General features: G+C 53.9%; 2 protein-coding genes across 6 annotated transcripts in view; one reads left to right on the top strand and one right to left on the bottom strand.

The window, feature by feature from the left end:
* GAS8 (growth arrest specific 8) overlaps positions 1–22958 on the top strand; it is a 52234-nt gene that overhangs the window by 20653 nt on the left and 8623 nt on the right. The window contains exons 1-7 of one of the 5 annotated variants that reach the window (XM_057313875.1): positions 12628–12711; positions 14573–14659; positions 15200–15325; positions 18099–18296; positions 19697–19903; positions 21604–21658; positions 22275–22480. In XM_057313875.1, the coding sequence (XP_057169858.1) occupies positions 12709–12711; positions 14573–14659; positions 15200–15325; positions 18099–18296; positions 19697–19903; positions 21604–21658; positions 22275–22480 (882 nt within the window). In that variant the 5' untranslated portion in view covers positions 12628–12708. Of the gene's footprint in view, positions 1–12627; positions 12738–14572; positions 14660–15199; positions 15326–18098; positions 18297–19696; positions 19904–21603; positions 21659–22274; positions 22481–22958 lie in introns of those variants that run through there. The other 4 variants (XM_057313876.1, XM_057313874.1, XM_057313877.1 and 1 more) reach the window with 4 other exon arrangements.
* On the bottom strand, positions 336–8153 carry DBNDD1 (dysbindin domain containing 1). Its single transcript, XM_026494538.3, has 4 exons — positions 8069–8153; positions 2890–3036; positions 2365–2505; positions 336–1603 (listed from the first exon to the last, which is right to left on the bottom strand). Exons 1-4 carry the CDS (start codon positions 8097–8099, stop codon positions 1446–1448), a joined length of 477 nt encoding a protein of 158 aa, XP_026350323.3. The 5' UTR covers positions 8100–8153; the 3' UTR covers positions 336–1445.

Here is a 22958-nt window from a genome sequence, read left to right as displayed (position 1 = left end):
CTGAGGCCTAGAAATCCAGGGCACTTGTCCCTGAGCCATGGCCCAAATATGCAGCACAGAGGAGCCCCCAGTGGCTTCAGCTGGAGGAAGCCCAGAGCAGGAGTTCCGCTGCTAGGGCAGCCGACCCCACCCCCACCCCCCATCACGCACTCCTGAGCTCTGGTGTCACCTGGAAAGGAAGAGACAGTGCTTGGGCCTTAGGAAGAGGTGAGATTTTAATCCGAGTTTTTGTACATAAGCTCTGTGGAAGGAAGCTGTAGCAGGAAGGCTGGAGACTGGTGAGCATGACCCTGGTGGGTGGGGTGGGTGGGGCATGCAGCTGCCCTTACGGGGTTTGATCGTAAGTGAACCTCTGGATGACGCCTGGTAAGCATCCCTCAAGTTGGCACTCATCGTGTGGAGGGAGCAGGCAGTGTCCCTCAGCATTTCTGAGGCCTGTTTTCTCAGCGGGGAACTTGCCTTTAGCTGCACACGGTGGGCCTAGGGCACGTCCATGGCTTCTACAGAAGAGCAGGTTTTCCTTCCCTAGAAATACTTGAGTGGGGAAGGGGTCAGGGCAGGTTGGCCTGGGGACCAAAAACAAACTTACACATTTATTTTTTCTTGGACTTGCTGTCAGACCAGAGCCTCTTCCATCTCCTTAGGTCATAGAAAGCAGCAATGGGAGCAGCTGAGCCTCGTCCCCTTAAGTTGGGGACTGGGGGCTGTGCCAGGGTCCCCTCATGTTCCCAGTCCCCCTCGGGCTGCGCTACCCCAGGCCAGGACGCCAGCCAAGGGCATGCCTGTGTGTGCATTTGCGTGACAGTCTGTGGGGATGTGTCCCAGGCAAGGGCAGACCCCACCTACCCACTCCCCCAACCCACAGTCTGAGGCAGTTGTGCCATATTTGGTGTTCTGTGCGGAGGACAGTGGGCCCAGCTGTCACACACACACTAAAAGAAGCAGGGTCTTAGGGCCTGGGGAGGTGGCCCTGGTGCCAGCAGTGCTCCCTGGGTGGTAAGAAGAGGATGGGACTGAAAGGAAGGTGGTGGTGTTCAGAACGGACTCCCCTCCCCACATTCTTGGCTGGAGAGCAGAGCATCCCATGGGCCAGAGCGCGGTGTGGCCTTTCCCAGACCAGAACCCTGAGACCCTTGGGGGTTTTGCAGAGAAGCGCTCTCCGGCTTAGGTCCCCCTCTCCCCGCACCCACTCAGGAATCTTGTGGCAGATGAGAGCACCAGTCCTGCAGACAGAAGTTTCCAAGAGGCCTAGGCCACTCCCACCTCATCCTTAGGCGCCGTCGTCCCTGATCCACGGACTGGAAAGGAGCGGGCATAAGGCCACTGGGCTGTGCTTGTGCTGGGGTGCCCCGAGAACCTGGCCCAGAGCCACATGGGGTGGGCAGAGTGTCCATCAGGTCAGAGCCGTCCAGATTTGCACTCCCTTGGCCCCAGGGCCGGCTGGCCTAGTCCTCCTTGGGCCTCTCCATGGTGAGAAATGTGTCCACAATTGCTGGCTGGCGCTCCGGGTCCCCAAGCAGTTGCTTCTCTCGGTTCTGCTCAGCCCTGGTTCGTGTCCAGGAGGGGGAGCGCAGACAGCCGGCTCGGGGCAGTGGGTGCAGGCCTGACGGGAACACAGGGGTCAGGTCACTCCTGCAGCTACGGGGCTGGGGTTCCCTGGGTGATTAGAAAACACAAATGCCAGACCACCAGCAATGTGGATTTGTGGGTCTGGGTGCAGCCCAGGCAAAGGCTTTTTTGATGCCCAAGGAGGGTCCCTGTGCAGCTGAGACCCCACTCTGCGTGTGAGCGTGGCCCCAGCAGCCAACTGCACCCTTGCCTTCCCAGGGTGCAGACTCTGTAGGGCTGGGATCTGAGCACCGCCTTCCCACCCCCACCTGCACAAGGTGTGAGAAGGGAGAGAAGAAGGTCACTGGGTCCCCATACCCCCACTGGTGGTCTTGCCATTTCTGGGGCCCTCGAGGTCTTGGGCCAAGGGCAATACTTCCTCAGGAACTGAAGGGGAAACTAAGTCAGGGCTGAGCTGTGGGGCCAGGGCTGATAAAGGCCACCCTACTTTGCTTGGCCTAACTTGTGATTAAATTCACATGTAGTAGATTTTGCTTTTGATGGGACTATGACTTTGGCCTTTTGTTGGCATTTGGAAGGGAAAATTGAGGAAAACAGGAGGAAAGTTCTGTGAAGTTGGGCGAATAGACATGTAAAATGCAAACTATTGAATGAGATGGCGCGGTGACGAGCACCGATTTTGACATACGTGTGAGAAAAGTATTTTCAAAAATAGGGGTTGTGGAGAGCCATGTTCCATGGGGTTGGGCCCCAGGCCCGCCTCACACCACTCGCCGCGCCCCAACGTCAGCCCACCTGCTGGCGATTCACCGGCCAGGCTCTCGTCGTCTGAGTCAGCAAAGACCTCTGCCAGCTCCTGGTCAGACATGTCGGTCAGCTCGGTGAGGTCCAGGAGGTCAAAGTGCACCTCCAGGGAGGAGACGCTGCTCAGGGGCTCTGTAGGGCGGGGGGAGGGGGTGCTCATCACAGGCACAATCTGTCCACCCAGAGACAACCCCCCCCCGACTCCGCCCCCGACAAGGCCTGGGAAAGAACCAGAGCTCTGCGTGAAGCCCCGCGGGGTCAGGATAAGATGGGGCAGACCCAGACCCCCATCTGCTCTCCACACTCAAGACTAAATGCCTTCTAGTGTCCCCCATTCCGCAGATGGTATAGCCAAGGCCCACAGAGCCTGAGCTGTAAGAGCTCAGCAGCAGCAGCACCCCCCTCCCCCACACACACCTGGGGGAGTGTTTGGACAGGATGTGGACCCTCCCCTCCATTTCCCAGAGGGCTCATGGTCCCTGCGGAGCACGTGCTGGGCAGGTCAGCTGTACTTACGCCTCCTCTCTGTGACCTGCAGGAGCCCCGGGGCTGGTATTGGGATGCCCCCCTCCTCCTCTGCTGTGGGTGAGTGGCAGCTGTCCCCTGTCCCATGGGCCAGGGTGCCCTGGGCTGCCTGTGGCACCTGAACCTCCTTAACTATTTCTGCAACAAAAGACAGAAGGTGTTACCTGGGAGGAGAGGTGCTGGCGGGGATGACCTGAGTCCTTGGCTCACTGGGCCCCCCTCTGAGGCTCTGGGCAGTGACCAGGGTTGCCTGGGGTAGGTAGTCTTGGGCTGGGGTCGCAGACAAAGGCCACTGGGTGGAATGAGGAAGGGCGTGTCCGACACTGTCCTCTGTCTCTACTTTTAGGTCCAACCAACGGCCCAGTGGTCACTTTTGCATTTCCTTGCCTTTTGGGTCTCTGTGATCCAGAATGGCCCCTGCTTGCCTGCCTGTCCTCTGTGGACGGACTTACAAAAACCCATGTTGTCATGTTTGAATGCATAATTATTTATTTTCATAGTAAAAGAGACGGGATGTTCCTCTAGGTTTTTTCTATGTAATTTTTTGGGAAAGATTTAATTGCTTATTTTTTACATTTGACGATTTTTTTTTTTTCAGTTGAGAGCAGTAGGCCCTGTGGGCAATCTGCTTGATAGAGACTGCTGCTCTGAGATGGACCCCTTCCCCATAGAAGCACCAACCCCACCCTTCTGTTGGTTGGGCCAACACCTTGACCTCTTAGCTCACATCCCTCCATCCGTATCTCCTACCACTTCCTCTAGAATGTGCCAGAGCCCGTCCACATCTCCCCCTCCTGCTGCCTCACCTTGTCACTCCCTGAACTCAGCCAGAGAACCTGTCAGGCATGTCCCCTGAGGCCCCCCCAAGTCCCCATTGTGGGCCCATAAAGAGTGAACAAATGCCCTCTGGCTCCCCTCAGCAGTGCCCTGTGATGCACCAGGGTGCATGCCTGTCTTGTCTAGGGGAGCTCCGTTGGGCCCCCAGTGCCGGCAGCTGCCTGCCAGGGTTAGGCCTTTCCTCAACAGTGCAGTCAGCAACCAGGATGCTGCCCAGCAGGTCCTGTGTCTGCAGGGTCTCCAGCTCAGTGGGAAGATAAGCCATCCATTTACAGCTGTGGAGCCAGCTGGGCAACACCCGGCCTCCTCTAGGAGGGCAAAACCCTCCCTGCGAAGCGTGGCTGAGGGAAGATGGGCCCAGAGACCCGCCCATGCTATCCACATCATCACATGGCGTTTGGGGCTGGCCAGGCTGGATGGAGCTCAGGGGATCTGGTTTCTACTTCTCTGATGCATTTGGAACGTGACTTCTGAGTATCCTCAGAGGGTAGAGTTACACCCACCAGTGTCCTGGCCCGCCCAACCCAGCAAGGACACCTTCCTTCCCAGAGGGCATGAGCTGGGCCTTGAACCTCTGACCAGCCATCCCTGTCCAGAGTCCTTGAGGACCCTCTACTCTGTGGGAACCTGCTTTGTTTCCTTGAGTGGGGAAGTACGGCACCTTGTCCCTCTCTGAGGGTGTATGACGGGCTCACATCACACTGGCCTGTGCTGTCATAATTCTGAGACGCTTCCCTGCACGTGGCCCATGTTGATAGTTGAGGCAGGGGGACACGGTAGGGGATACACATCACACAGATGTCATCAGGACTTTGCCACTCTGAGTGGGCTGGGAGAAGCCGCTGAAGGGTTTTGAGCGGAGTAGGACAACATCTACCTCCATCTTCAGGAGATGCATGCTAGGTGGGAAGGATGAAGTCCACAGGTGTTGACAGAGGGCAGGGTGAGGGGCAAGCACCACTACAGATGCTGGGGTTCAGGGGTCTTGGATGGCCTAGACCGTTGTACTCACTGTAAGAAGCACATGTCAACAAATGTCAGTATCCCTGTAAGAGCCAAGCATCTATGGTCGATGGCTAAACAAAATGTGCTCCATCCACGCAAGGGGATATTACTCAGCCATAAAAGAGAAAGCGAGCACTGACACATGCTACGGCACGGATGAAGCTTGACAACATCATGGTAAGTACAAGAAGCTGGTCACAAAAGGCCGTGTATTACGAAAAGGTTTCTACGAAATGTCCAGAAACGGCAAAACCATAGAGAGTAGATGAGTAGATTAGAAAAGGCCTAGACAGTAGATAGTTGGTGGTTTCCAGGAGCTGGGGTGTGTGTGGAATGATGGTGACTACTCATGGGTATGGGGTTGCTTTTTGGGTTGATAGAAATACTCTAAAATTAGGTGGTGGGGGTGGTCGCCCAGTTTGTAAATATACTAAAGGTACTGAACTATATGCTTTAAAAGAGTGAGTTTTATGATAAATCCTCAGTGGAAACAACGGTTGATTTTGGATGGAATTGAAGGGCGAATCCAGGAGGACCTAAGACGTCAAGGAGCATTTGCTGTGCACCTATGATGCGCCAGGCACCAGGCTCAGAGGCTGGGAGTGGGTAAGAGAAGTGTGACCTCTAGGACCTAGGCTTGGTCCTGGCACATAGTAGGTGCACCATAAATGTTTGTCCAATGAATGAATAAGCCCAAGGCCCCACACCATAGTTTCTGAGTGGCTGTGCTAGGAATCACCTGTCTATGGGTGAGACCCACAGCTCTTCCTGGGGTATGAAACAGGAGTGATTGCAGAGGCAGGCAAGGGGGGGGGTGCTTGGTGCCAGGCTCAGCAGGGGCACCTGGGGCCAGGGTGCAGGGTAGCAATGCCGTGATTCTCAGCTCAGCGCAGCCCCCATCAAGCCCCTGCAGGGGCCGCCGCTGCCCTGACCTGTGCCTGCAGCAAAGCAGTGCCCCATGGGGACCGCAGTTGGGTTAGCACAGTTCTGCCCCCAGCACTGATGGCTGATGTGATGGAGATGATAGGGTTACCTCGAGCTAGGCTGCTGACCTATTTTCCAGCACATTTGTGTGAGAACTTGGCCCAAATCTTAAGTTCCCTGCTGTGTGTCCTGGGCCTTGCCCTAAGCAGCAAGGAGGCGCTCTGCATGAACAGATGAACAAATTAATGAAGCGAATAAATGAATATTATATACAACAAAATGGCAGTGGGGAGACAGAGATGGTCACAGAGATGGACACCTGTACCCTAGCCCCTTGTCCTTGGACGTTGAGGGTGCTGGGTGGGCCCTGCCAAGGCGCAGCCTCCTGAACACAGGGCCGTGGCCTCTCTCTCCCTCTGGCTGTTAGGACAGACTTGGAGTTGGGTGGGTCCAGAACCCTGGTTGACCAAAGGCCCAAGCTAGGGCCCTTCAAGAATCACACTGCCTCCCTTCTCATCTCCATGTCTGCACACTTTGATATTAAGAAATAATTGTTAATTAGTTTAGGTGCAAAAATGGGATTTTCATTATGCTCTGTGAAAACCTTATCTTTTAGAGATACTTCCAGAAATACTTACCGATGAAATAATATGTTGAGATTGGCTACAAATTACTACTGAAGGGAGGCTGGTGGTGGTCTGGTTGAGCAGGCTGGGAGGGGACACACGGAGCTTTACCACATTGTTCTACTTTTTGTGTGTCCCACATGCTCCAACATACAGTTTTCAAAAGTCAGTGAACTGAGAGAATGACAGTCACAGCCATCCCTCCATGATGTCGTGAGACCCCACGGCATGGAGGTCACCAGGCCACTGTGTAGGCAGGGAATGGCTCACCGGAGTATGAGCCCTCTCAGTGTGGCCCCCTCCATGCTCCCACCCTGACTCCTGCACAGAGAAGGCACCTGATAAATACATACCTAAGTGTGGAATGAGTGCGTGAGATTTAGAAACAGCTGGGTCACAAAGCCCCTCTCCCAAACACCTGCCCTCCCTATCTCAGGGCTCCCATAGCCCTGCAGGGGAAGTGAGTCTGTCCCCACTGACAGAAGTGGACACAGAAACTGAGGGCCAAGCTCTCAGAGCTCTGTGCTCCCCAGCCCTTGCCCTCCAAACCTTTCCCATCACATCCCCACATAGCTGCCACTGGGAAGTCCTAGGGTCCTGGGGCTGTCAGTGGCAAGGAAAAGCTGGATCCCTTAAGCAAGTGACAAAACAAAGAAAACCCACACCCACCGGCTCTGGGTGTGTCTGATGGTGTTTGCCGGGTGGGTGACAAGGGCCCTCAGACAGCTGCTGGGTTGCACCTGCCCAACTCAGACCACACACAGCAGTGGGTGGGCCCATTGCTTCAGGACACCCCCCTGGGGGCCATCCCTTTGGGCTCCAGATGAGGTCGCTGATGTGGCTGGGGTCCCTCCGCGGGTCCCTGCGTGGTCAAGAGTGGCTCCCTGGGATGGGACCTTCAGGAAACCCATGATGCATCTGGGGCCTAGCCAGACGGGTGGAGGCGCTGATGGAGCCCGAACACTCTTCCTGAAAAGGACTCTTGAGGTGGGGGTTCCTAGAGTTTTCCTCCCGTCACCAGCTGCCGCCCTGCCTGAGCCAGACTCCAAAGAGAGGAGACCTAGGTAGAATCTCAGACGTCAGAGTCACCGAGAGCGGACAGGGGCTTCGAGAAGGCCTCTCTCCGTGCACACCTGCCCTCCCAGAAGTGAGCGCCCCTGGGCCGTGCCCTGGCCGACAACCCCTGCAAGCATGGGGCAGGCCCCCCCGGCAGGCCAAGCCGGGTGCAACGCCCCCCTTCCCCCAGGCCCGATCCCAGCGCGGTGCCCTGCAGGATCCCAGCGGCGGCCTCCCTGACCTAGCCCCCGGCGAATAGCGACTGGGGCGAACAAAGCAGATGCGCGGCCCAGGAGGGCAGCGTCGACCCCCACGCCTCGCGGAGCTGGACCCCAAACTACGGCCCAGACACGCCCCATGCCCAGACCCCCGGAACCCCGGCTCTGCTGGTTTGGGGTTCAGCACGAAACTCTGGGCCAACCACCCAGGAGCGCGCCTGGCGGCTGTCAGGACTGAAAGCGCAGAGGACAAGGGGGCGGGGACGCGATGTGTGCGCCCCCCGCCTAAAGCGGGGGCCGTTCCCGGGAGCTGCCCCGGGCCCGGCTTCCCCCAGCGCCAGGCCAGGCTTCCTCCGGCTCCGGCCAGGCTCAATTCGGAGCCACCGGGGGGTCTGGCGCGGCCCCCGGGAGCGGCCGATGAGTGGGCTGGGGGGAAGGGGGCTGCGTCTGGCTGCGGGAAAAGGCGCAGCTCGGGGAATCCTGGGCACTTGGGGCCGCACTCACCTCCCGGGCCGGCGCCCTCCGGGGGCTCCATGCGGCCGGCGGGGTCTGGGAGGGGCGCGGGCGGCGGTGGCGTCACCCAGCCCGGGCGCCCCTGCAGCTGCGGCGGCGACTCGGCCCCAGCTCCCGGCGCAGCGCATCGGGGCAGCAGCCGGGGGGCCGCGGCGGCAGGGAGGAGCCCGCGGGGCGGGGCGCGCAGCTGCTCCGGGGCCCGGGTTCCCCCTAGCATCCTCCCCCCCTCCCCCGAGCCCGCAGCACAGGTGCGGCCCCGCCCCGCCCCGCGCGCGCCCCCTGCCGGCCCGGGCCCTGCGGACCACCTCTCCCACCGACCTCCGTGGCTGCGGACCCACCCGCATCCGGCGGCGGCCTCCCATCCCCGGTGGGGCCCTTGCGCCCCCTGTGCCCCCAGCGCGCTCACTCCTCCCGCAGCCGCGCCAACTTTCGTCCATTTGTTCACCCCCAGATATTTATGGGGTGCCGGCTACGTGCCGGCGCCTCGCGGGCCAATGGAGAGGCGGCACAGAGGAGAAGCAAAGACGGCGCCCACACCCTTGGTCCCTAAGCAAAGAATTGCAGATTGTGATGAATACAAGGAAAACACTGCGGGTGGGGCTGGGCGAGAGTTTAATGGCGAGGCCGGAGGGGGGTGTGGGTGGGAGATGGGAGGTAGGGAGATGGGAGCGGGCAGCGAGAGCACCCCGGGAGGGAAGGTAGGGTCTGGGCCCGCTGAGAACGACACACAAGCCCCTGGAATGCGACCCTGTGCCAAGCTCTTTGTGTCCAGTATCTCAGTCATTCCTCCAGAGATCCTAAGAAGACGGTGTCCTGGTTTTCCAGGTGAATAAAATTAGTACAGAGAGGGTAGGTAAGCTGACCAAGGTTGCACAGCCAGGCACTGGAAGCCAAATGATCTGAATCCGAACCCAAAGACTGCGCTTTTAGAGAAACAAAACAAACCGAAGCAAAGCATCAGGGAGAAAGAGTTTGTTCCCAGCTGGGAGTGAAAAGGGCCCACAGAGGAGGGGGGTGGGTATGAACTTGGTGTTCGCAGGAAAGGCAGGTGGTCCATACAGCCTCAGCCAACCAGGGCCCTCACCGCCCAGCCCACCTCCAGTCATACGGAACCCACAGCCTTTGAGACTGTCAGTCAGTGAGGCTGGCTAATAGTTCCGATTTTTCTTTAGTTTACAAAACAAATGAAAACAAAAACTGTGGTCTGCAACCTTTTAAAATGATTTCGTGACCCACTAGAACTAACGCTTGTTGGGAGCCATGGCCTCCCCGTGACCCCAAAAGGTGGAGAGAATGGCCTCTCAGGGAAGAAACTGAGTTATAGGGTGGGTGGTGGGGACATAAGCAAGCCAGGGAGTGCCCTGGGAAGTTGGGACAGTGGGTGGGCACTGGCTGTTCAGAGTCAGGTGGGTTGGCCAACGGTAGTTCTCAAGATGGTCAGATCAGTTCTGATTCCACTTCCAGAAACTTCCACCCTCAGCAAGACACTCCGCCATCTATACTCCTTCCGCTTGCACCTGGGAGAGGCTTGTGACGGCTCTGGCCAGTAGAGTGTGGCAGAAATGATGCCATGTGACTTCTGAAGTTGTGTCATAAGGAGGGTTCAGCTCTTCCTCCAGAGAACCTGGCCACCTTGTGTGAGGAAGCCCAGGCCACTTGAGAGGCCACCTGTGTGTGCTCTGGCTGGCAATAGCCATTACTTAAGTCTCTCAGCCAATGGGCAGACATGAGATCCCACCTTTGAGCCACCCCTCTGGGGGTGTTCTGTGGAGCTGAGGCGAGCTGTCCCACCGAGTCCTGTCTGAGGTGTAAATTCGTGAGCAAAAGAGATATTGCCACTGTATTAAACCACTACTTTTGGGGGTTGACCTGTTACACAGTCATAGTAACTGTAATAGCAATTGTTTAATAATTATCCCTTTTTGAGAGACGAAGAGGTGGATAGAGAGGGGGTCTTGTCAAAGGCATCCTAACGGGTAAACAGCAGGTGATCTGATTCTAGAGGCCAGTGTGCACTGATTTTTCACTTTTCATGAAGAACATTTTTTTTTAAAGATTTTATTTATTTATGTGACAGAGAGACAGCAAGCGAGAGAGGGAACACAGGAGGGGGAGTGGGAGAGGAAGAAGCAGGCTCCCAGAGGAGAAGCCCGATGTGGGACTCGATCCCAGAACGCCGGGATCACGCCCTGAGCCGAAGGCAGACGCATAACGACTGAGCTACCCAGGCGCCCCTTCATGAAGAACATTTTCAAACAAAAGGACAGAGACTAGCACGATTAACCTGCATGTACCCATTACCCCATCACCGAGATTGAGTAGTTACCAACTCACCGCTGATCTCATTCTCTCCCTACTGTCAGTCACCTCCCTCCACTGCTGGACTGTGCTTGTTTTGAACAGGGGGCTTGAACTTATGACCCTGCCATCAAGACCTGAGCTGAGATAGAGTCGGACACCTAACCAGCTGAGCTACCCAGGCACCCCTGCTAGATTCTTCTGAAGCAAATCCTACACATTATATAATTTCATTTGTAAATACTTCACTATTGATCTCTAAAAGAGAATCCAAAAATAAAAATAAAAAAAAATAAGAGAGTCCAGTCTTCATAAGCACTCTATTATTCTAACATCCAGGCATCTGTTGAGTTGATGTAGCGGCCCTGACCACCTGACCACCAAGCAAGCAGGCATTAGGAAGAGCCAGACATTAGACAACATGGGCAGTGGGTTTGTATGTATCCACATTTGCTTTGTGATTTTGCAGGAAACTCAGATGCCATTTATCTGGGTTTCAGAGCTGCACAGCTTGATGCTGAATAAAAGTATCTTGAGCCACACATGTAAAGAAAAGGCTCTTTTCTAAGAATCTGAACTCAAATCCAATATGAAAAGCACAGGTCACTGTGAGCCTTGTCAGGAGCCCAGGGAGTTGTCAGCCAGGGCTCCCTTGAACTATTCATCTATGCAATCCATACCGATAAACTCAGCGGCGCTGTTGGTTTTGACAAATGAACTCCCTGCCTTGTTATCCTCAGCTAACCCTCTTATTCTTGACCTTTTTGCTGAAAGGAATTAATGTTAATGCATTTATTTAATTCAGAGATCCCAGACTTCTAAAGCAAAAAAGCCAATCAGCATGAGGCACGTAGCATATTGGGTCCACCAGAGTAAGGGTTAAATAACAATAATTACCCCTCTGTGTTACCCAGCTGCACTGTCTTGCCTGCCGAATCTCCTCTGGGAGGCACTGGCATTGCAGGAGGAGGCCCCTTCAGGCCAGTGGCATCTGGCACAGAGGCACAGGCTCTTGGCTGCCCAGGCACAGCGACATGACCCCACCTCACAGAGGCCTCAGGGCCAGCTCTAAGTAAATCATGGCTCTGTGCAGCTCCACTCCAAGAGCAGCCAGGGCTTGGACGGGCAACCAGAAGCCCCTTAGGGTCATCACTGTGGCTCTCAGATCCCTTCCTCTGTGGGTGTGTGGGGCCTAAGCAAGCCCAGCTAACGAGGCATCTTCGTCCTTGGGCAGGATTGGCAGATCCAAGCTCACCCAAGCCCTTCTTCAGTGCTCACACACTGTCCTCAGTGCAACTCTCCAGGGGGAGAAGATTCTGGAATCTTCTCCATCCCCAAACAGATGGGAAAACAGGACCTGCTGCAAAATCACTCGCTAACGTAGAGGGTGTAGAAAAAAAAGAGGACAAATGGTGTGTAAAGACGGGCACTCTCAGTTTTCTGGGTGACATGGAGTGATGCATGTAGGTAATAGGGTGAAATTCACTTTCGAAATCATATAACGACTAGCAGTTTTCAGAGCAAGAGGTTAGGAAAGGAACCTCAAAACTCTCCTTTTTCTGCAGTGCCTGTCTGGAAACTTCTGGCAGAGGGTTCCAGTTTGTCCTCAACGTCCTCATCCATGAGGACAGGGGGCCACAGAGGAGGCTTCCTCAGGCAGAGCAGTTTAGTTTTGAGAAGGAGACACTTGCGGATTTCAAAACTTCAGAGCTAGCTGGAAAATATTTTTCTTTCCTATTTTTGTTTTGTTCTGACGATGTGCAGAAACCCAGCTATCTTCCATCCTCACCGCGACAGCCGGTGGGAGAACTCTTCAAAGGTGGGCAGGGTGGGGTGTGGCCCATGGGCATCGTCTCAGCCCAAATTTGAATCTAATTTGGATAACGTCCGGGAGCCTTGGCGGCTGACCCTTCTTTCCTCTCGGTCTCCGTCCTTCACTGAAGGCATCTTCACCCAGCACGGGCTGCTGTAGGCGCTGTAGGTAAGAAGTGGAGGAAGCAGTTCCTCCCCCCTTCGTGCAGCTTAAGCTCTAGTCGGGGAGACACGCAAAATCCCGCAACGAAATGCGTTTAGGAATTTCGGGGAGATGAAGCGCGTAGTTGATTCCGGGCTGCCGGAAAGATCTACCCGGCTGTGAAACCTTGGGTTCCGCCGGGTGCGTGTTGCTAGGGACTCGCCTCCGCTGTTGCTAGGGGCTGTAGCGGCCGGCCGAGTCTCGCGAGGATCCTCGAGACTTCGCGCGGGACCGCCCATCGGTTGCCGGGAGACGGCGCAGCTTCCGCCCGGCGGGAGCAGTCTGCTGCAGGCCGCGGCGGGTCTCCATCACCGGAGCCATGGTGAGGAGGCGCGAGGACCTTACTGGGTACCGTGCGGGGGCCGGCCCGGCGCGCAGAGGGACGGCTGGACGGGGAGGCCTGGGTCCCCGGGACCTGTGCACGCTGAGACTCCAGAATGGGGAGGCCCGGAGCTCTGGGTTCCTGGAATTGAGGCCTTGGCGTTCTCGTGGGGAGAGCACTGGGTGTTATGGATCCCGCAGCCCGGATCCCGCACGCACTTGGAGCTGAGAGATCCGGGCTCTCCAGGATCTGGTGCTCACAGGGGTGCTCATAGGCACCCCCTCCCCCCAGTATCCAGGGGTCTGGTGTGCACGCTGTCCAGAAGACAGAACCTGGGTCGGAAGGATTTCCAATCTGGAAGGAAGTCTCAGTCCTCCAGATCCTTGGGACCTAGGGTTAGGGGCTGGGGCACACAGGGTCCCCTGGAGCACAGTCGGGTTCACGGAATACCCTGGGACTTCCAGGCTCTGGAATGAAGAGCCCGGGGCATACCAGAGTGGCTAGAGGTCCGTCTACATCGAGGGGTCGTGGACAGAGCCTCAGGGTCCAGGAGCTGCCATTTCCTTGGAGAGCCTTGGAGGAGTCAGGGCTGTAATGAGAAGAGCCCGGTGGGAGCTCTCTGCCTCACCAGTTCTTCCTCCCTGTCTGTCTCACTATCAGGGCCCTCAGCTGCCCCACCACTCATGATACAGGAGTTTTCAGGAGCTCATTTTCCAGGCAGATGCAGCAGGAGGGGTATCAGCTGGTGGGGAGGATGCCTCTCCAGGAGCTACGCTAAGCCCCTGCACTAGGCTGTGAGTTGCCAAGTAGTTATGAATCTGTGGGACCGTCTCATGGTGTGGACTTCTTGGAGTAGAGGGATTAGAATGAGGGCAGTACGTTAGGAGTGAAGATTTCAGTGCATGGGTCTTTAAAAATCAACTGGAAAAAGCCACCAAAATACTTAGGTTTATCACTAACTTGTTGGAATATGGGTGATTTTCCTATTTTTTTTTTTTTTTGCTTATGTTTTCTAAGATATCCATGTAAAAATATTTTTGTAATCATAGAAAAGTTACAGACATGTAGGCATACATATACACACATAGAAACAGTAATAGAGACATTTAGATGCATACACAGAAACGTTACAGAAACATGCAGATGCACGTACACACAAAAGCATGGGTCACAGAGTTGGGAGAAGGGAAAGCAGAAGGTAGGGATTTGGAAATTCAGTACGTGCTTGAGTGGCCCTTGGGAAGTGAGTGGGGGTGGGGGGTTCTTGGTGGTAAACCATTTACAGAGCACCCATGGTGAGCGGCGTCTGCTTCAGCTCTTGACCAGGGTTCTTGGAAGGACTTTTATGTTTGGAAGAAAGGAAGCCTCATGTTACCACCTGTGATCATTGCTGTAGGACCATTTCTCCTTACACATACCCAGCAGTTTCTTGCAGGTTTCTCTATGGTGGTTACCAAGCATTATTGCTAACACAGTCACATTTGACAGTGTGCTATTGGGGTTCTTCCTGGCCAAGTAAATATTACATTCATTTGCACCCGGATAGTTCTGACCCCTGTGCCAGGAGGTCTCTGGCACATACCAAGGAGTGGATTTGGAATGAGTTCCCCCTCCCTTCCTTTTTGAGGGAGAAAATATTCTCTTCTGAAGAGGAAGATTTGTTCTTGCTTTTCCTTGTGGAAAAGTGAGGGTACAGTGATGTACTCCAGGTGGGGCATGAGATAGTGAGCAATAGGAGAGAGGAAGCAGAAAAGGTCCTTCCGTCCCAGTGTACCCTGAGGGTTAGTTAGAGCCAGCCAGAAAGTGATGCCTTTAGACAGAGCCTTCCTTCCTTACCCAGTCATCTCTTCTTTAATCAAAGGCGCCCAAGAAGAAAGGGAAGAAAGGGAAAATGAAAGGTACCCCGATTGTTGACGGGCTTGCTCCGGAGGACATGAGCAAGGAGCAGGTGAGCAAGGCCTTGGCCTAGTCCTGGGTCGGGATGGGACTGGTGGGTGTTGTTCCAAGTGGTCTCTGGCTATTTGCCTTTATGAACCTCGTTCAGATCGCCGCCTGCTGCCTCCTCGTCCATCTCCCCTCAGTCTGCTCCCGCACTTCTGTCCAAACCAGGATATGCCTTCTTCCATTTCCATAATTCTCATCAGCTCTAAAGCTATCAAGTGCAGTGCATATTTAAAAGAAAAAAACAATATAGCTACATTGAAGAAATTTTTTTATAGAGTGGTAGGAATTTGGAATGAAATGATTTTCTGACATAAAAACTATTTTTAATTTTCTCTTTTTTAGAAGATTTTATCTATTTATTTGACAGAGAGAGAGCACAAGAAGGGGGAACAGCCGAGGGAGAGGGAGAAGCGGGCTCCCCGCTGAACAGAGAGTCTGACGTGGGGCTTAATCCCAGGACCTTGAGATCATGACCTGAGCTGAAGGCAGATGCTTCACCGACTGAGCCCCCCAGGCACCCTGAGTTGCTTTATTTTACATGCAGAGAAACCATAGGCAGTTGAAGAAGATGATGATGGTTCAGGTTCGTGTTGGAGAGATCACTGGCGCTGCCGTGTGGGGTTGGATTGCACATCCCATTGCCCCAACACTTGAGCTGTTTCTTGTCTCTGTGAGTACAGAATTGTGACACCGCAGTGATTGGTCAGCATGTGTGGGACTGACACCTCAGAAGTATCCGGGTGCAGGCAGGGGTGAGGGACTGGGGACTGTAGTCCGTTTTTTGGATGGTTACCCTGTGGGCATTGCATTCCAGGGCAGTATGTTTTCTGATTTTTAAGGAAAAGCTGGAAATCTGTATATTTATAAGAAACCTAAGTATTGAGTGAAATCTGACACCATGAGCCAGTCAAAGTAGGTAGGAGCCTGGATGCTCAAATTCTTTTTTTTAATTTAAATTTCACTTATTAGCGTACAGTACAGTATTGGTTTCAGGAGTAGAATTCAGTGATTCATCACTTACATCCAACATCCTGTGCTCATCCTGATAGGTGCCCTCCTTAATGCCCACCCCCCTCAAGCTCCCCTCCATCAACCCTCAGTTCTCCACTGTTAAGAGCCTGTTATGGTTGGGGCACCTGGGTGGCTCAGTCGGTGAAGCGTCTGCCATCAGCTCAGGTCATGATCCCGGGGTCCTGGGATCAAGCCCCACATTGGGCTCCCTGCTCAGTGGGGAGTCTGCTTCTCCCTCTCCCTCTGCCCTTCCCTGCTGCTCATGCTGTCTCCCTCTCTCAAATAAATAAAATCTTAAAAAACAAAGAAGAGTCTCTTATGGTTTATTTCCCTCTCTCCCTTCCCCCCGCACCCCACTTCCCATATGTTCATCTGTTTTCTTTCTTAAATTTCACATGTGAGTGAAATCACATGGTATTTATCTTTCTCTGACTTAATTTCACTGAGCATAATACCCTCTAGCTCCATCCATGTTGTTGCAAATGGCAAGATTTCGTTCTTTTTGATGGTTGAGTAATATTCCATTGTATGTATATACACCACATCTTCTTTATCCATGCATCAGTTGATGGATATCTGGGCTCTTTCCATAGTTGGCTATTGTGGACGTTGGTGCTATTAACACTGGGGTGCACGCACCCCTTCGAATCTGTATTTTTTTACCCTTCGGGTAAATAACTAGCAGTGCAATTGCTGGTCATAGGGTAGCTCTGTTGTTAACTTTTTTTTTTTTTTTTAAAGATTTTATTTATTTATTTGACAGAGATAGAGACAGCCAGCGAGAGAGGGAACACAAGCAGGGGGAGTGGGAGAGGAAGAAGCAGGCTCCTAGCGGAGGAGCCTGACGTGGGGCTCGATCCCATAACGCCGGGATCGCGCCCTGAGCCGAAGGCAGACGCTTAACCGCTGTGCCACCCAGGCGCCCCTGTTGTTAACTTTTTGAGGAACCTCCACACTGTTTTCCAGAGTGGCTGCACCAGCTTGCATTCCCACCAACACCTGTTATTTCTTGTGTTGTTAATTTTAGCCATTCTGACTGGTGTAAGGTGGTATCATTGTGGTTTTGATTTGTATTTCCCTGACGGCAAGTGACATGGAGCATTTTCTCATGTCTGTCAGCCATCTGGGTGTCGTCTTTGGAAGAGTGTCTATTCATGTCTTTTGCCCATTTCTTAACTGGATTATTTGGTTTTTTGGGTGTCGAGTTTGATAAGCTCTTTATAGATTTTGGATACTAACGCTTTATCTGATACATTGTTTGGAAATATCTTCTCCCAATCTGTAGGTTGCCTTTTAGTTTTGTTGACCGTTTCCTTTGCTGTGCAGAAGCTTTTTATCTGATGAAGTCCCAACAGTTGATTTTCGCTTCTGTTTCCCTTGCCTCTGGCGACATAGATGACCAATTCTTGATGGAAATGAAATTCACAAGGAAGCCAGGAGGCTGCCCCACTTTTCTTTTAAATTTAACCTATATGCAGTTAGCTTTGGACCAAACCTTTTTGACCGTTAGCTGGTCTTCTGGGTTTGTATATATTTTTGCTTAACATCTATCTTTAAAGGGGAGTGTTTTTAAATTTAGCATTATTTTGTGAATATGTGTATACGGTGCTACACCATTTTCATATCTATGTGTCTTTGGGTCTTATAATCTTCCAGTAGATTTACTCTAATTTCTCAATCATTTCCCTATTTAAAATCATCTTAGATTACTTCCTTAAAAGGAATTTTTAAAAAAAGATTTTATTTATTCGTTTGAGAGAGACAGTGACAGAGAGCAGGAGTGCGGAGGGAAAAGCAGGCTTCATACTGAGCAGGGAGCCTGACACGGGGCTTGATCCCAGGACTCTGGGATCATGACCTGAGCTGAAGTCAGATGTTTAACCACCTGAGCCACCCAGGCGCCACCTTAAAAAATTTTTTAAAAAGATTTATTTCTTTATTTCTTTATTTGAGAGTGAAAGAACGTGTGCGTGAGCTGGGGGATGGGCAGAGGGAGAGAGTCTTGACTCCCTGCTGAGTGTGGAGCCTGGCAGTGGCTTGATCCCACCACTGCATGAGATCACTACCTGAGCCCAAACCAAGATTTGGACTCTCAGGCCACCCAGGTTCCCCTTCCTTTTAAAATCTCTTGATGTTGTAATAATGGTGTGGCTAATATCTTTGAGCAGAAAGCTCTTGTGTTCTTTTGAGAAATTTCTTTACTCTGAATTCCCAGGAATGGAATAAAGGATATAATCATTTTATGCTTATTAGCCAGATTCAAGATATTTCTGCTGTTTTCTGAATGTGTCCTGTCCTTAGAACCTTTCTGGCATCATCCTTTAATTTCTTACTTTTAGCTCTTCGTTGTTTTTAGGTGAGAGTAGCCCTCTTTTCTTCTTTGCGTTAGGTGGGCCCCTGCTGGGACCTCATGGCTTTGTCCTGCTTGGCAGGTGGAAGAGCATGTCAGCCGCATCCGTGAGGAGCTGGACCGGGAACGCGAGGAACGTAACTACTTCCAGCTGGAGCGGGACAAGATCCACACCTTCTGGGAGATCACGCGGAGGCAGCTGGAGGAGAAGAAGGCTGAGCTGCGGAACAAAGACCGGGAGATGGAGGAGGCTGAGGAGAGGCATCAGGTTGAGATCAAGGTAAGCGGGGCTGACCTGCCTATCCCTGTTGTACTTACCACATGGAACAGAGGAGCCGGACAAGGGACTGGGCATTTTCTCTTCTTCCTCTGGGTGTTGCAGCCCTTTGCATCCTTTGCAGTGGAAAACAAAGGTATTTTTTTATAGAAGGGTATGCATGCAGGGGAGCACGCATGTGCAAGTGTGTGTGTGTGTGTGTGTGTGTGTGAGAGAGTGTGCAGGGGAGGCTGCATGTGCAGGTGTAAGTGTGAGTGTGCAGGTGAGCACGCATGTGCAGGGGTGTGTGTGAGTGCAGGTGAGCACGCATGTGCAGGGGTGTGTTTGTGCAGGGGAGCACATGTGTGCAGGTGTGAGTGTGCCGGGGAGCAGGCGTGTGCAGCTGTGAGTGTGCAGGGGAGCACTGTGTGCAGGTGTGAGTGTGCCGGGGAGCAGGCGTGTGCAGCTGTGAGTGTGCCAGGGAGCAGGCGTGTGCAGGTGTGAGTGTGCCGGGGAGCAGATGTGTGCAGCTGTGAGTGTGCAGGGAGCACTGTGTGCAGGTGTGAGTGTGCCGGGGAGCAGGCGTGTGCAGATGTGAGTGTGCAGCGGAGCAGGTGTGTGCAGCTGTGTGCCAGGGAGCAGACATGTGCAGGTGTGAGTGTGCAGGGGAGCAGGTATGAGTGTGCTGGGGAGCAGACGTGTGCAGGTGTGAGTGTGCAGGGGAGCAGGCATGTGCAGCTATGAGTGTGCAGGGGAGCAAGTGTGTGCAGGTGTGAGTGTGCCGTGGATCAGGCATGTGGTGTGAGTGTGCAGGGGAGCAAGCCTGTGCAGCTGTGAATGTACAGGGGAGCACTGTGTGTAGGTGCGAGTGTGCCGGGGAGCAGGCGTGTGCAGGTGTGAGAGTGCAGGGGAGCAGGCGTGTGCAGGTGTGAGTGTGCCGGGGAGCAGGCATGTACAGCTGTGAGTGTGCAGGGGAGCAGGCGTGTGCAGCTGTGAGTGTGCCGGGGAGCAGGCGTGTGCAGGTGTGAGTGTGCCGGGGAGCAGGCGTGTGCTGGTGTGAGTGTGCTAGGGAGCAGACATGTGCAGGTGTAAGTGTGCAGGGGAGCTGGTGTGTGCAGCTGTGAGTGTGCTGGGGAGCAGACTTGTGCAGGTGTGAGTGTGCAGGGGAGCAGGCATCTGCAGGTGTGAGTGTGCAGGGGAGCAGGCGTGTGCAGCTGTGAGTGTGCTGGGGAGCAGGCATGTACAGCTGTGAGTGTGCAGGGGAGCAGGCATGTGCAGGTGTGAGTGTGCAGGGGAGCAGGTGTGTGCAGCTGTGAGTGTGCTGGGGAGCCGGTGTTTGCAGGTGTGAGTGTGCTGGGGAGCAGGCATTTGCAGGTTGTGTGTGAGAGTGTGCCGGGAGCAGGCGGTGGTCCCACTGCCCACAGGTCTACAAGCAGAAGGTGAAACACCTGCTGTATGAGCATCAGAACAACCTGACCGAGTTGAAGGCCGAGGGCACTGTGGTCATGAAGCTGGCGCAGAAGGAGCATCGCACTCAGGAGGGTGCACTGCGCAAGGATATGCGGGCACTGAAGGTGGAACTCAAGGAGCAGGAGTTGGCCAACGAGGTGGTGGTGAAGAACCTACGGCTGGTAGGTGGGAGGGTCACTGGTGCCTGACTGGCTGCTGGGGACCGTGAACTCCTGATTATTTAACAGAACTGGGAATTCATATTTTTGTTAGAAGTTCCCTGCATTTTGGCAATTAATTGAAACATTTAAAAAAAATTGCAAGCAGCCAGACAAATCCCACTTGGGAGCCACGTACAGAATTGTATCTTAGACTTGAGCAACAAACTGACTTCCCAGGAGGAAGATCCAGCTCAGGGTCTGTCTCCACGTGCTGCTGACAGCTGACACCTGGCTGCTTTCCCGGGAGTGTGTCAGGGGCATTTAGAAATACACACAACCATTGAAGTGTCCAGCGTGCTAGCCCCTGGGTGGCCACGGCAGTTTCTCATGCAAGCTGGGCTCATGAGCACCTGGCTGACTTTTCGTTCCTTCCTGGGGGAGGCTGGGGGGGGGTTCCAGGTGGAGGTTGAAATTCATTTGCTGAGCGTCCATAAGGTGCCAGGCCCTATTCTGATCTCTGGGGACATACGGGGAACAGGACTGATGGAATGACTGCCCGCGTGTATTTGATGGTCCAGGAAGGAGATGAAACATAAGAGAGTGTTGAATACATCTAGCCTATCCACAGGCATGAGTGCTGTGGGAAGGGCAAAGCAGGGAAGAGGCTGCTAGCGATCGAGGTGGGACTTGCATTTTTCCACAAGGAGTTCTGGGAATGCCTCATTGAGAAGGTGACATTTGGGCAAAGGCTGGAAGGAGGGGCTGCTGAGCCAGGCTTGGGGAGACCAGGTCTAAAGAAGGGAGAGGGGATGGGCCAGTGTGAAGGCGCACAGGAGCAAGGGGCAAGGAGGCAGGGGTATCGGTCAGAGCTTGTTGGCATCAAAAGCCACAGTTAGGAGTGGGCCTTTGACCTGGGCTGAGTGGGGGAAGCTTTGGAGGATTTGGGCAGAGGAAGGATGTGTCCAACTTTGGTTTCCTAAGGCTCCTTCCTGGCTGCAGGTTGAGAAGACTTTATCGACACATTTGCTTCATGTTTGGAGGCAAGCCAGCATCCAGTGAATCTGGAGAAAACTCAGTAATGGTGCAGGCTTTGCAGCGAAGCCGGAGGCTGAAGTCTTGGTCCACAAGAATTGTCTGGTCTTTGCTGACAGAAGTACAGCCTGGGCTGGTTTCCAGTGAACTTAGTGATGTGAGGCTGTTTGCTCACCTGATGCCTGGATTTGGAACTGTTGCATGATCAGTTTCCATTTGTGCAAAAATACTACTCTAAAAAATAATCTCAATTTTTTATTCCAAATCTTTATATATAACTGTCAGAATAATTTTTAATACTGCTCTAAGCCACAGCTGAAGCAGGTTAGCAGGCATCTGGAGAGATCCTGCAACTCCGTGTAGACATGGCCAGTGTCTCCAGCCTGTGGGCAGATTGAGCCAAGGGCCAAGCATTGGTTGGTGTTTGGGACATCTGTTTACTTTCTGTCGAGCTCGGAAGTGACTTTAGCTGAGGGAATTGACTTATGAAACATGGAAGTTACCAAAACCACGTTATTCTGAGCATGGTGCATGAGCTTGGACACGAGGGGACCCCAGCACCCACCAGAAACAGCGCAGGGTTTACTGAGCTGGATTTTTCGTATGACCGAGGAGCCAGGCCAGCCCCAGGGAGAGGCTTCTTCTGTGTGTCTGACACCTAGTGACGGCCGGCTTCTCTGTCTTTGCAGAAGCACACTGAGGAGATCACCAGGATGCGGAATGACTTTGAGAGGCAAGTGCGAGGTCAGTGTCTCACGCGCACACTGTGCAAGATGGTGCCAGAGCCCCTCCCGTCGGAAGGTCATTTATCTTCGGGGCTTGTTAACCCAGGGCAGAGAAACCAAGTTAAAGTGGCCCAGCCATGCAAAGAGAAGATGTGATAGTTTCCAAGGCTGATGGATGGCTCAGAATCCCAGAACAGCTTGTCTCCATGCAAGCTGGGCAGGCTGTGATCACCACCTCCGTCCACACTCCTGGCACAAAGCAGCAGTTCAAAGCACATGGCAGTTACTCAGTCCCGTGGGCAGTACTCTTAGAATAGTCTTTTCCATGGCTCCTGCCCTGAGGGGGCTCCCGTTTGAGAAGCCTGTCTGGTTTACCAATGAAGCTGTATCATCTGGCTGGCTGACCACACCACCAGCAGGTGACGCTCAGTTTTGGGTACCCTGATCTGGGATTGATTAGCCATGCCTGCTACAGGCAGAGGAAGGCCAGCTGTGGTCTGTGTGCTGAATGTGTCGGCTGTGAGCTTGTCTGCATAGCCTTCGTCCTGGTGGGGGTTCTTGGGCCGTGTCTGTAGGTTCCATCTCTTCTTGTAGCCACTGGGCCCCCTGTTCCTCTGTGTGCGCCTGCCTTTCAGAAATTGAGGCCAAGTATGATAAAAAGATGCAGATGCTTAGGGACGAGCTTGAGCTGCGGAGGAAGACCGAGATCCATGAGGTGGAGGAGAGGAAGAACGGCCAGATCAACATGCTGATGCAGCGCCACGAAGAGGCCTTCACAGACATCAAGAACTACTACAACGACATCACCCTCAACAACCTGGCCCTCATCAACTCCCTCAAGGTGCCGCTCCACGGCCGGCGGGACCGGGGTCCAGACGCTCGCCCCCAGCCCCAGCGGGCCCCACCCCCTGACTTAGACAGACTTCATCGGTAACGTAGCCTCCCCACGCTTACCGCTGGAGACGGTCCAGAGCACATAGTGCAGAGGGACTCAGGAAGCGAGAGGCACTGGCCCTGCGGAAGCTCGTGCAGAGCTGCGGTGGGAGCCGCACGGCCGCACGTGTGGTGGCGTCATCGTGCAGGGGCTGGCAGCGACAGTCCCCGCCGTGGGGAGCGCCCCTGGGGTCCTGAGCAAAGTGTGATCTCAGTTGGCGTGGAGGCGGCATTCCTAGAAAATTCTGAATAAGTTCAGAAAGTGCAGAATTCCTCTGTGTGGCTACGTTAAACGGGTCTGGGACTTCAGGACTGTCCTTTGTGGGCAGGAGGGCTCGCGGCCCTCACGCCTGAAGACCGCAGCTCCCTCAGCTGTGCCTGCTGAA

The sequence above is a fragment of the Ursus arctos genome, unplaced genomic scaffold, assembly GCF_023065955.2.
Source record: "Ursus arctos isolate Adak ecotype North America unplaced genomic scaffold, UrsArc2.0 scaffold_19, whole genome shotgun sequence".
Lineage (NCBI taxonomy): Eukaryota > Metazoa > Chordata > Mammalia > Carnivora > Ursidae > Ursus > Ursus arctos.
Note: the sequence above shows the minus strand (reverse complement) of the source record. Positions and strands in the feature narration are given on the sequence as shown.